At 47.2% G+C, this 13,430-nt stretch overlaps 1 protein-coding gene across 1 annotated transcript in view; it reads right to left on the minus strand.

Annotated features, from left to right (window-relative positions):
- The window catches only part of LOC107182359 (gamma-aminobutyric acid type B receptor subunit 1-like), an 18,338-nt gene extending 7,504 nt beyond the window's left edge, over positions 1 to 10,834 (minus strand). Inside the window, exons 1-3 of the mRNA XM_015560911.1 lie at positions 10,771 to 10,834; positions 9,568 to 9,594; positions 121 to 123 (exon numbers count right to left, since the gene is read on the minus strand). Of these exons, the coding sequence (XP_015416397.1) occupies positions 121 to 123; positions 9,568 to 9,594; positions 10,771 to 10,834 (94 nt within the window). The remainder of the gene's footprint in view (positions 1 to 120; positions 124 to 9,567; positions 9,595 to 10,770) is intronic.
- Positions 10,835 to 13,430: the final 2,596 nt, after the last annotated feature.

Below are 13,430 nucleotides of genomic sequence, written 5' to 3' on the forward strand. Positions count from 1 at the left end.
CAGGCTGACCAAGCCCGCGGCAACCGAAGCTCCCAGCCTTTCCTTTTTTTGTTTTGTTTTTTTATTCGCTCCAGCTCTGTGGCCATGGCGACTGAAAGCAGGTATCTGGGGTTTATTTACCTTCTATAATTGAAAATTTGTTGCCTTGAGAGGAGGCAGCAGCCGGCCTGGAAGCTTGACTTCTTCCATTGCCGGGGCAACCAAGCCTCCTGCTTGCTCCAATTCCGTGGCTGCCGGCCACCATTTTGGTTCAGTTAATTTGCATATAGTCACTCTGATTGGCTGGTGGGCGTGGCTTGGGAATGTAGCAAAAGTACAGTCAATTAGTATGTTTGTCTATTATTAGGTAAGATGTTTAAAAGAGTATCTTCCTGCCCTGGCTTATGTGCTCAGTGGTTACAGTGTCAGCCAGTGCACCAAACGGTCATGGGTTTGATTCCCAGTCAAGGGCAAGTACTTGGGTTGCAGGGTCCTTCCCCAGCGGGGTTTGCAGGGGGCAACAAATCAATGTGTCTCATATCGATGTATCTTTCTTGCCCTCTCCCTCTCTCTCCCCCCTACTCCCTCCCACCCTTCCACTCTATTGAAAAGAAATGGGAAAACATCCTTGGGTGAGGAGTAACAAAAATAAATTTTTTAAAAAGTATCTTCCAATGATATTAACATTTAAATAAAGAGAATTTGAGAATAAAAAAATACAAGATTCATACAGCTGTGGCATACATAAGTTAAAAAGCTGGAAGAAAATACATCAAAATGTTAGTAGGATTGCCTCCGCAGCCTGAATTATTGTGCAACTTCTTTTGTCATATTGGTTCAATTTTTGTTCAAATGTTTTATGAGTTTTACCTTTACAACTATTTTTTTTTTTTTTAGTTTTTAGTTTTGGGTTCCGAAACCCTGAGGGACGTTGAGATAGTACGCCAGCCCCTGTCACTGGGCAGAAGCTCGAATCGTATTTTCCTCACAAATGTTCAGCTTCTCCACCAGTCACTGCAGCTCCCTCTTTCCCCTCTTAATCCTCCAATGTCACTTCCCAGATTCCTGGCCGATATATTCCTTGGGGATATTTAATGAGGTCCTTCCCCTGACACTGTTACAGTATCGTCACCCCACCTTACCCTCCCTTACATACAAGGTCCTCTCCCCCCTACACACAGATCCTCTCCCCCTTACACACACTGGTCCTTTCCCCCTTACACACAGGTCCTCTCCCCCCTCCACACACAGGTCCTCTCCCCTTTGCACACAGGTCCTCTCCCCCGCTACACACACAGGTCCTCCCCCCCCTACACACAGGTCCTCTCCGCCCTACACACAGGTGCTCTCCCCCCTTCCACACAGGTCCTCTCCCCCGCTACACACACAGGTCCTCCCCCCCCTACACACAGGTCCTCTCCGCCCTACACACAGGTGCTCTCCCCCCTTCCACACAGGTCCTCTCCCCCGCTACACACACAGGTCCTCCCCCCCCTACACACAGGTCCTCTCCGCCCTACACACAGGTGCTCTCCCCCCTTCCACACAGGTCCTCTCCCCCGCTACACACACAGGTCCTCCCCCCCCTACACACAGGTCCTCTCCGCCCTACACACAGGTGCTCTCCCCCCTTCCACACAGGTCCTCTCCCCCGCTACACACACAGGTCCTCCCCCCCCTACACACAGGTCCTCTCCGCCCTACACACAGGTGCTCTCCCCCCTTCCACACAGGTCCTCTCCCCCGCTACACACACAGGTCCTCCCCCCCCTACACACAGGTCCTCTCCGCCCTACACACAGGTGCTCTCCCCCCTTCCACACAGGTCCTCTCCCCCGCTACACACACAGGTCCTCCCCCCCCTACACACAGGTCCTCTCCGCCCTACACACAGGTGCTCTCCCCCCTTCCACACAGGTCCTCTCCCCCGCTACACACACAGGTCCTCCCCCCCCTACACACAGGTCCTCTCCGCCCTACACACAGGTGCTCTCCCCCCTTCCACACAGGTCCTCTCCCCCGCTACACACACAGGTCCTCCCCCCCCTACACACAGGTCCTCTCCGCCCTACACACAGGTGCTCTCCCCCCTTCCACACAGGTCCTCTCCCCCGCTACACACACAGGTCCTCCCCCCCCTACACACAGGTCCTCTCCGCCCTACACACAGGTGCTCTCCCCCCTTCCACACAGGTCCTCTCCCCCTTACACACAGGTCCTCTCCCCCTTATACACAGGTCCTCTCCCCCTTACACACAAGTCCCCTCCCCGAAGGACTCTGAGAGGATACTGTGCTGGACCCCATGCCTCTCGCCTACCCCTGTAACCTTTGTGCCTTTCATGACACCACCTCCTTTTGCAGTTTTTGACTGTTTTCGCAGACATGTGGAGTTCCTACTCAGATTACTAAGAATTACCAGTCTGCCCTGGCCGCTGTGGCTCAGTGGATAGAGCGCTGGCCTGTGGACTGAAGGGTCCCAGGTTCAATTATAGTCCAGAGCACATGCTCAGGTTGTGGACTCTGTCCCCAGGGTGGGGCATGCAAGAGGCAGCGGATCAATGATTCTCTCATCATTGATGTTTCTCTCTTCCTTTCACTTCCTCTCTAAAATCAATAGAAATATATTTTACCAGTAATTAAAAAAAAGAATTACTAATCTTCTTGTTCATTTTATTTCCTATACTTCCACTTTCTTTCCTCTCGTCTTCAACTTCTATCCAACCCTGAGAGCCTATAGCCCAGAACCGAACATCACACGCCCTGAAAACATTAACCACAGTACATCAACTGAATGATGACCTGCTAGATGCTAGTGTTTTCAGGGCCTCTCTATTTTAATTCTCACACAGACAAGAAAAGGGGACATTACTGTCCTTATTTTGGAGCTGAATAAACTGTGATGTAGAGCAAGTAAGAAGCACATCAGGGGTCACCCAGCTGTAAAACTGATGAGCCGATGTTTGACCTCTGGCCTGTGAGCCCCAGTTCTTTCTATTGCAGTCAGCCCTCATGTCAGGGTTCCCCTCTCAGCCACCAAGTGCGTCCCCTGCCCACGCCCTGCCCTGTCTGATGTAGTCCGCAGTGTGTGAGGGTTGTGCATGTTTTCATGTTGGGATAAGAGTCTTCCTTGTGGAGGCTTTCTGTACTGCATAGCTCTTGCTGTTTAGAAACATATATGCCCGGCCTTGATCATGGGGAACCCAGGTTTCTTCTCCAGAGAGGGCCCAGCTCACACCATTGGGCAAGAAACAGATCCATGGGACCAGCTTTTCATGATCTCAGCTTGAACGGAGAGCTCAGATAACAACTGTTAAATAACATGTAAGAATATCATGACAACTTAATTTTATCATACTTCACTTTAGAAATTGGATTACTGTAATCAGTCCCTTTTAAAGACTTTGACATAAGCTACTTAAATTTGTTTAGTGAGGGAACATATAACCTTTAATTGTCCTTAGTTTAAGGAAAGCAGGGTTTTCTAGATTTAAGAGATTAGCTTTAAAATAGTATTAAATAAATCCGAGAGGCAAGCACACTTCCTGCCCCATCCGCATTTCTGCAGTAAAACTCCGCCTCAAAGCTCCACCCCTGAAATCCCATCCTGCCTCAGTGAGCAGACATTCCTTTTGTGATTGGCTAAGTCAGAGGGAGGGGCCTTTGCTGTTTCCAGATGGCAGCCCCCAGGGGTGCGGCAAGCCATGTGGCCAACATGGCGGCTGCCAAGTCAGGCAGCTCAACATTGTGGCTGTCTAAACTGTTCTCTGACAGAAAAGATGATTTCCTTATTTTCACAATAAACAAGGGAAGAGCAAACCAAAATCCCTAAAAGATAGATGGCCAACATTATATTGCAGATGAACAGAAATCCCATTAGCTGTTTATACCTTTTATAATTATCTTAAAGAATATCAATTAAATTTAAACTGGGTTTTGTATTAAAAATTTCAGTTGAGATCACAAAATTAATCCTAAAAAAAAAAGAAACATGTATGGAACAAAGGTTTAAAATTAAAACGTGAAATTACTTACATGCTGGGCTTCACTCTGGCTTTTTAATGAAGGCTTGAACCCTTTCTGTCTTACTTTTTTTTTTAATATGTATTTTCCTTTTTATATATTTTTATTGATTTCAGAGTGGAACAGAGCGGTAGAAAGAGATAGAAACATCAATGATGAGAGAAAATCACTGATTGGCTGTCTCCTGCATGCCCTCTACTGGGGATTGAGCCCACAACCTGGACCTGTGCCCTTGACTAGAATCGAACCCGGGACCCTTCAGTCCGCAGGCCATCACTATTCACTGAGATGCTAAACCATCTAGGGCAGGAGAATCTCTCTGTAACAAATCCTCTCAATTGTTTCACAAACACAATTCTAATTCAGTTGTACGTTCTCGACACTTCTGGCCGTGATTCTTTGTGCCAGGAAAAGGAAACAGGAAAGTTGCAAAGCTATTTCTGTTTTGCCTCCACATTGGACCCAATCTGGAGCTCACAGAATTCCAGTGAAATAAAAGGTCACAGTGTCAATGCCTGCTCTGAGGCTTACCTCCTCCCCACAGGGACTCTCAGGATGCTCAGGCCAAGGACTGGTTACTAATGGGCTCTGTGAGTTGCCTCCATAATTAAAGTTGCCCTTCTACAATAGATGACGAGCACAGTGTACTAAAATAAATGCTAGGCTAACCAGGCAACAAAAGGAAAATAGTAAGCTTGTTTGTCCCTTCTTCTAGAACAGCAGTTCTCAACCTGTGGGTCGTGAACAATGAAAATACATCCTGCGTGTCAGATATTTACATTACGATTCATAACAGTAGCAACATTACAGTTACGAAGTAGCAACGAAAATAATTTTATGGTTGGGGGTCACCACAACATGAGGAACTGTATTAAAGGGTTGCGGCATTAGGAAGGTTGAGAACCAGTTGTTGCTACTTCATAACTAATGTTGCTACTGTCATGAATCCTAATGTAAATATCTGATATGCAGGATGTATTTTCATTGTTACAAATTGAACATAATTAAAGCATAGTGATTAATCACAAAAACAATATGTAATTATATATGTGTTTTCCTATAGTCTTACGCGACCCCTGTGAAAGGGTCGTTCGACCCCCAGGTTGAGAACCACTGCTCTAGAAGGTATGTGAGGTCAGGATAACAGACTTAGGAAAGACTCAGTTCTCACAAACAAATTTAGTGAGCATTTCTGCTCCTGCAGCTACAGGAGAGTTATATTCTAAAGGGTTTCAAATATAAAGTATTAGGTTTAAGGAAATAGATAACTATATTTAGATGGAATTTGAATATCTATACACAATTATTCATACCAATGTGAAAAGCATATGCATCATAACGTGTGTATGCAATGGTTGGTAGGGATTTAGTCTGTTCATTAGCTGCAATAGAATTGCTCTGCCACTATGTCAAATTCAGGTACCTGTAATGATTGTACATTTATTCGAAGCACGTAGCACACTGCCCAAATAATACATCTCCCAGAGTTTTGTATTAGAACGTACAGGAAGCTTGAAGACTCCAATACTTCATATGTATATGCAGGTCTAATGCCCATAATGAGCACAGTTGTGTTTCTCCAGAAAAATGCATGATTATTAACATCAGGTGGAGTAAACAAAGACTATAGCTTCACATCTGATTTTGCCACAAAACGAATGTAAATCAGGGCAGGTTTTCCACCAAATGAGTTGGAAACGAAATTTTTGATTTCCAGAGCATTGTGGATTTTGGAGTTACAGAGAAGGGTGTGTGGAACTGAAAGTATAAACATGAGAAAATATTTACAAATAGATGTTCTAGAAGTCAAATGAACAAATATGAGGCAACAGAATAGAAATGCTACTCAGAAATAGCATAGAAACCCCAGTGAGAACCCCCATAAAGGCCGCTATGGAAACCATGCCCCTATCACAGTGGGTCAGCTGATCCAGGGGCCCCAACATCCGATTCTGCTGCTGCAGAAGGGTAAGTCGGGCTGACGGGAAGCAAGCTCCTTAGCATATAGAGTCCACAAGTGTCTCCTAACTCCTGCCCTGTCTTCCCCAGCCGCCACTCTGAAATGCTAGGAGCCAACATGACAAGCAGAGCCCTTCAGATGCTTTCAGTATTAGCACACTTCGGTCAGCACAGAACATAAGAACTTATTGGTGCGTAACTACAAAAAGGCTAACATTGCTCCTAACGCTTTCAATTATTTCTGTGGTAATGACTCCATCATGAGGAAACTGCAGCTCAGGGGGCTTAAAGCAGCTGCCTGAGGACACACAACCAACAAAGAGAACGGGCTAGTCTCACTCAATGCCCAGCCGTGCTGGCTGGATGGCATTCCTTTAACTTGCTCACATACTCTCAAGTTCCATTCCAATAACACCAGGCTCTTTGTGCCTGCAAGTGTCCCCCTCAGCCTCCTCACCCCATGCCATCTTTACCTCATTAATAGCTTAAGTGTCACCTCCTCAGGGAGGCCCTCCCTGAATTCCTCAGCCTAGACCCCACACCTCACCCTGCTGGTGACTCTCATAGCACCTTGTATTCATCACTCAGTGGCAGTTAAAATAATTATGGAATTATTTATTTAACATCTGCCTTCCTGACCAGAACTTAAGCCCTGCAAAGACAGGGCCCCTATTGTGGTGCTCATTGCATTCCCTGTGTAAGAGCTGAACAGTGCCTGCTACCTAGTTAGAAGTTTAATAAAAGGTCACCAAAGAGGGGGAGGGGCCACGGTGGTGGTGTAGGTAAACTGATACTCCCATCCTCCCACAACATCAAAATTACAATTAGACCCCCAAACAGCCATCATTCAGAATCACCTGAAATCCAGCTGAATGGAAGCCCTACAACTAGAGAAGTAAAGAAGCACAGTGAGACTGGTAGGAGGGACGGAGGCGGGGAACAGGCTGGTCCGACACCCACATGTGGCATGTTTTTAATCGGGAGGGATATCTTGGCTGCAGAGGCCCCCTGTGAAGAAGAAGGGGTCCCAGCCCCACATTGAACCCCTCAGGCCAGGGTTCCAGAGCCTGGAAGAGACGTCCCCATAACTTTGGGCTGTACAAACCAGTGGGAATTGTGGCTGAATGACAGGCTGCTAGAGACCCAGGCAGTTCCTCTTAAAGGACCGGTGCACAGATTTACTCAGACTCGCTCCCTCTGAGCTCCAGCACTGGGGCAGCAGCTTGGAAAGATCCAGGGACATATGGGGAGGAACTAAATGGTCTGGAATCAGGGCAAGAACTGGGGGCAGCTTTCTCCCAGACAAAAGTGTTGACAGAGGCCATTGTTCCTTGCTAAGATCTCCCTGCCACAGTGCTGACAAGGAGTCGCTATATCTCGGTCTCCACCAACCTGTCCCACACTGTTCACTCAGCCCTGGTGATTCCCTGAGACCCCGCCCCACCCAATTTGCAGCCCCACCCAAGCTGTTTGCAATGGCTTTTCCATATGAATAGCCTGTTCTGGCTCAGGCTTCAGACTTTTCTAAAATCCCTTAAACAAGCAGCAGCTGGCCTCAGTGTGTCCCATACCTCTTGCTAAGTAGTTCCAGGCCCTGCACTAGCAGCAACCTGCCTTGGTTCATAGCTTGTCCTCTCCTGGGCACCTCCAAACCCAACACCAGTAGCAGCAAACTGCAGATTGCTCTGTAGCTTGTGCCGGCCCTAACCCTAACCCTACCACGTACATGAATGACGTTCTCAAGGAGCAGACTCAGTAATCACCAAAGCCCCACAGAAGCAAGTCCTCCTCAGGGGGAGTGGGGTCCCCTGCACAACAGCTCTTCCATTGTAGTCACAGCTGGTCTGCACAGCCAATTCGCCTGGTGGTCAAACCTTCCCAATTATGCCAACAGCAATCAAGGCTCAACTGCAACAGGACAGTGCACACAACCTACACCTAGAGTGCCCAGCTCAGGTGACTGTGGAGGCTCAGCTGCTGAGCCCTACTGGACACCTACTACAACAGGCCACTCTGCCAAGACTGGAAGACATAGCAGCTCTACCTAATACATAGAAACAAACACAGTGAAGCAACCAATATGTGAAGACAAACATGTCACAAATGAAAGAACAGAAGAAAAGAACTAATGAAATGGAAGCAAACAAGCTATCAGATACACAATTCAAAACAATGGTTATAAGGATGCTTAAGGAACTTAAAGAGAACTTTAAGGAATTTAGTGAGGACTTCAAGAACCTTAGTGAGAATGTCAATGACATAAAAAAGGAGCAGTTAGAAATGATGGATACACGAACTGAAATGAAGAATAATTTACAGGAATCAACATTAGAGTAGAGGATGCCAAAAATCAAATCAGCGATTTGGAATTTAAAGAAACAAAAAGCACCCAATCAGAACTGCAAGAAGAAAAAGAATTCAAAAATATGAAGGTAGTATAAGGAGCCTCTGGGACAACCTCAAGTGTACCAACATTTGCATAGTGGTGGTGCTGGAAGGAGAAGATAAATTAAAAACCTACTTGAAAAAATAATGACAGAAAACTTCCCCTACCTGGTGAAAGAAATAGACATGCAAGTCCGAGGAAGCACAGAGAGTCCCAAACAAGAGGAACCCAAAGAGGCCTACACCAAGACACATCATAATTAAAAGACCAAAAGGTTAAAGACAAAGAGAATCTTAAAAGCAGCAAGAGAAAAGCCTCCTGTTACCTACAAGGGAGCGCCCATACGACTTTCAGCTGATTTCTCAACAGAAACGTTGCAGGCCAGAAGGGATTGGCAAGCAATAGTCAAAGTGATGAAAAGCAAGGATCTACAACCAAGATTACTCTACCCAGCAAAGCTATTATTTAGAATTGAAGGTCAGATAAAGAGCTTCACAGACAAGAAAAAGCTAAAGGAGTTTATCACCACCAAACTAGTATTACATGACATGTTGAAGGGTATTCTTTAAGAAGAGGAGGAGGAGGAGGAGGAAGAGGAGGAGGAGGAGAAAGATTAAAATATGAACACTAGCAGAGAGGTGTGGACAAGGAGCCCAGAAGGCTGGTGAGCGTTGAGCCCTGGCAAAGGTCAGAGCTATGCACCCACTGTTTAGTCCAGACCATGGTAACTGAAGCAACTTCCCCACCAGATAGTCATGTAAATAAATCCTTACTGATAAGATAGTCTGTCTGTTACTGGAAATTGCCTGCCTAAGGGCTATAGGTGTATCCCAAACTAAATAAAACTATGGCAAGGCCTGAGCAAAAGTGGAGTCCATCCTCTTGGGATGGGCTCTCACCTGGCCCCCCAGTTTCCAAATTATTATTTCTTGTCTCGTCTCTTTCATTTGTGTGCGGCCCCTCTTCCAGAGCCCGAACCCTGAACCACACGGGACATGGGACAGTCACAAAAATCAATGTAAACAAACAAGGAATCTAATAAACAAAGAAAAGACTGACAAATCTCAGAAGGAAGGGGGTAGAGGGAAATGAAAGAGATTAAGCAAAGAACTTATATGCATACTAGAGGCCCGGTGCATGAAATTTGTGCATGGGCAGGGTCCCTAGGCCTAGCTGGACATCAGGGCCAATCTGTGGGCCAACTAGCAGGGTGATCAGGGACCCCCGCTGGCACTTGCCTTGGAGGCGACTGGCGGGGAGATTGGGGCAGCGAGCTGCCCGCTCACTGGCTGGCCCCACCCCCGATTGCCCTGCTGCCACCGCTGGTTGCCTCCCTTTGTGAGGTGACTGGCAAGGTGATGGGGGGTTGGGGCGGGCGCTGGCCTGGGGCCTGTGGGCTGGTGGCAGCTCCTGCATTGACCATCTTCCCCCTGGTGGTCAGTGTGTGTCATAGCGACTGGTTGTTGTACCATTTGGTTGATTTGCATATTAGGCTTTTATTATATAGGTTATGCATTACCCATGGACCCAGACAATAAATAGGGTGGTGAAGGTCTGGGGTGGTGCAGGATTCTGTTGGAGGAGGGCAATGGTGTGGGGGGAGAGGACATCTGTAATACTCTCAACAATAAAGTTAAAAATAAGAAAAAAGGAAAGAAAGGAAGGAAGAAAGGAAGGAAGGAAGGAAGGCAGAAAGAAAGAAAGAAAGAAAGAAAGAAAGAAAGAAAGAAAGAAAGAAAGAAAGAAAGAAAGAAAGAAAGAAAGAAGGAATTTTTGTACCTTGAGAAAAAAAAAGATAAACAGGAACATCTGACAGGAAGATGAGTTGTCACTGTGCTGTACAGAATTATCACATGGCTTCCCGAGCCCATTCACTGCTGGGTGGTCTCTGTTGTTTGTTGAAGACCTGGGTGTTGCTGAAATGGGATGCTCTCTTCCACGGCCCTAATCATGACACACTCTCCACAACGTGAACCCTCTGTCCTGTGAAGCACAGGGTTATGATAAGAGCGTTTGCTTTACTGTCACCAGTTTGGGGAAGTATGATTTGCTGAATTGTCTCGTCCACTCCTTATTACATCCTCTGATGTAGATATTTTTATTTCCATTTTGTAAATGGAGAAGCTGAAACTCAAATGAATGTAATAATTTGCCAATGTCTCCCACATAATAAGCCAAGATGAGAACATTTGTCTCTCTGATGCCAAGCCCCTGATCAGCCTGGTGGCCAGCTATAGGGAGCACCCATGGAGAGTGCTCTGTGGGTCAGCATTGCTGCTGCGGGTAAAACACAGGGGTGGCCACCACAAGGTAAGATCACTGTTAGGGTCGGCTCCCCTGGCATGGAGCAGCCCAGGGACGCGTTCCCTTTGTTCAGCATCTACGCTCACTGGCTTTGTTTGAGGTGCTGATACTTCGCCATCACAGTGCCGGGTGCCCAGAGCCCTTTCCTCCCGGCGAATGGTCCATGACTCTTTCTGGTATCGCATTTTCGTCACTATGAGAGACCGTGGTAGCGGGAAAATCATCACTGCTCAACTAGAGAAACTAGGAGCGTGTGAGCACCAGGGCCGAGTGTGGCCGGAGCAGTGGCGGGGCCAGCAGATGCCGCCCCAGGATGATCTTCATAAACGGACATCTTTGAGCCTTTGGGCCTTTGTATTAAAGTCCCTCGAACATTTTTAAATAGAAATATAAATTCTGGCTTTTCTTTTTTTTAAAGTAGCTGTTAGGGTTGCAAAGTTGAAGCTTCAGCTTCCTCTCCAGCATTAGGCCTGGCAGGCCCTCTGCCCACACTCCAGGTACCGTCTCCAGTGCCTGCACCCGTGCTCCCCACGGGACAGCACACTGCCAAGCCTACAGCAGATGTCACCAGGAAGGCGGTCGCTATTCTCCCTTAAGAAAGCGATGCCCCTCCAAGCATCAGCCTCCATGGTCTTGCCCCACAATCCTGTTATGAAACTGAGACAAGAGTGGAGAATTTCCAACTGTGCCTGGAACAGACTTTCATTTTGTCTGGGTAATTATAAGTAGGATGGGCGAGGGGGCGGGAAAAAAGGAGACCCAGACCAGATGGACAGGCTTTAAGAAAGGATTGGGGACTCCATGGTCCCTGGTTGCTGTGTAACAGGCAGCAGGCAGAACAGGTGTCCTCCTTCATCTTCCTCCTGTGCTTTCTCTCCTGAAGCCAGTTGCCCGGGTGGGCGTCCCCGTCCCTACACCAACCCACGTGAAGCCATCGTGGGGGAAAGATAAAATAGCAGGAGGGGGAAGAAAGAAGAAAGGAAATAGCAGGGGGAATGTACCAAGCAGGTGCCCTTGAATCTTTTAGCTCCTCACTCACATTTTACCAAGGCGGTTTGAGGTCGTGTGGCTTCCAACTCCAGGAGCCCAGGAGGGATGCGTATAAAGTAAACTGACAGCTTACGTGGAGGGATAGAGGGTGGGTGACCTGGTCAGGGAGCAGAAAAGGCTCTGGATAGAGGCACAGCTAGAACAGGCTGCATGCCACCGCCATCCTCTGGACTGTAACTGCCTCTGGGCCACGCACACTCCAAATTCTGTCTTGTTATTTCAACCTCAGTGAATAAGAAGGCTGGGATTTTTTTCAGGATGTTGGCTTCCTTTTATTTGGGGGGCAGAGGGGATGGATATATCTTTCTTAGAGTGAGCTCAATAAATATAAATTAGACATAGAATCACCTTATTTCAAAAGGATTTAGAATAGAATCAATTTAGACCAAATTTAATTAATGAAACATAATTTATAAGAACATCTTAATTTTATATTGCGAGGTACATGTACAGGCTGTTGCGTTTATTTAGAAGCAGTCTTTTTCACGTGTGTGTTTTGGTGGAGAAGAGCAAAAAGACAGTGGAACATTATGTTTTCTTGCTTGGAGGCGACACAGACACAGGAGGACACATGAACAATAGGGTGTCGTCATGTGGACTCCCTCAGCTATGAGATGGCTGTTGTTTCTCAGCAATAAGCCCCCTTTGATAGAGCTTAAGATGTTTATAATCTTTTGCAATTACAAACCATGCTACATTGAGTAACTTTATACATATGTCCTTCCCCACATGTAGGGATTTATGTGAAGAAGGATTTCCTAGAAGAATTGGGTAAATCCTGTGTGAATTTGTTATTTTGCCAGAAATTACCAAACTACAGGCAAATGGGGACCCGTGCCCCCCCAAAAAAAAACATCATCAAGAAGTCTGCTCAGAAAGAGAAAACAAAAGATTTCAGCATGTTTTTCTGCCTTGTATTGACATTGTCATAAAGGGCTCATAAAAATCCTAGTATTTGTTTATTTCACCTACAACCGCCACTGGAAGTACCACCAGGGCATAGAGAAAACTTAGTGGGCCACAGGTTTCCTTTTTTCATTCAGTCAGTAAGTATGTGTGTAGTAAGGCACAAGCCAGGCACTTGGGGGTCACACTCATGACAAGACATGGTGTCGGCCTTCACAGTCCTTAGGCCTGGTCAGGTGACTTAAGAACTGGAATCCAGAAATAAGCCCATGCTCTGGCTCTATTATCCTATATAATAAAAGCCTACTCTGCTAAGGGTCCGACCATTCGACCAATCACTGTGACACGCACTGACCACCAGGGGGCAGATGCTCCGACCGGTAAGTTAGCTTGCTGCTAGGCCAATGGGGACTGGGTGAGATGGGCCGGACATGCCCTGGAGGCCTCCCACAGTCCCTCCCTGGCCCTGATTGTGCACTGGTGGGGGTCCCTCAGCCTGGCCAGCACCCTCTCAAAATCTGGGACCCCTCAGGGGTTGTCAGAGAGCCGGTTTTGGCCCATCCCCACAGGCCAGGCCGAGGGACCCCACCGGTGCACAACCCATGCACCAGGCCTCTAGTCCTATCTAATAAAGAGGTAACATGCAGATTGACCATCACTACAACACACAAGATGGTGCCCCCATGTGGACACAAGATGGCCACCACAAGATGGCTGGCAGGGAAGGGTAGTTGGGGGGAACCAGGCCTGCAGGGTAGGGCAGTTGGGGGGACCCAGGCCTGCAAGGGAGGGCAGTTGGGGGACCCAGGCCTGCAGGGAAGGGCA

This window comes from Myotis davidii, unplaced genomic scaffold (assembly GCF_000327345.1).
Source record: "Myotis davidii unplaced genomic scaffold, ASM32734v1 scaffold2336, whole genome shotgun sequence".
In the NCBI taxonomy this organism is placed as follows: Eukaryota; Metazoa; Chordata; class Mammalia; order Chiroptera; family Vespertilionidae; genus Myotis; species Myotis davidii.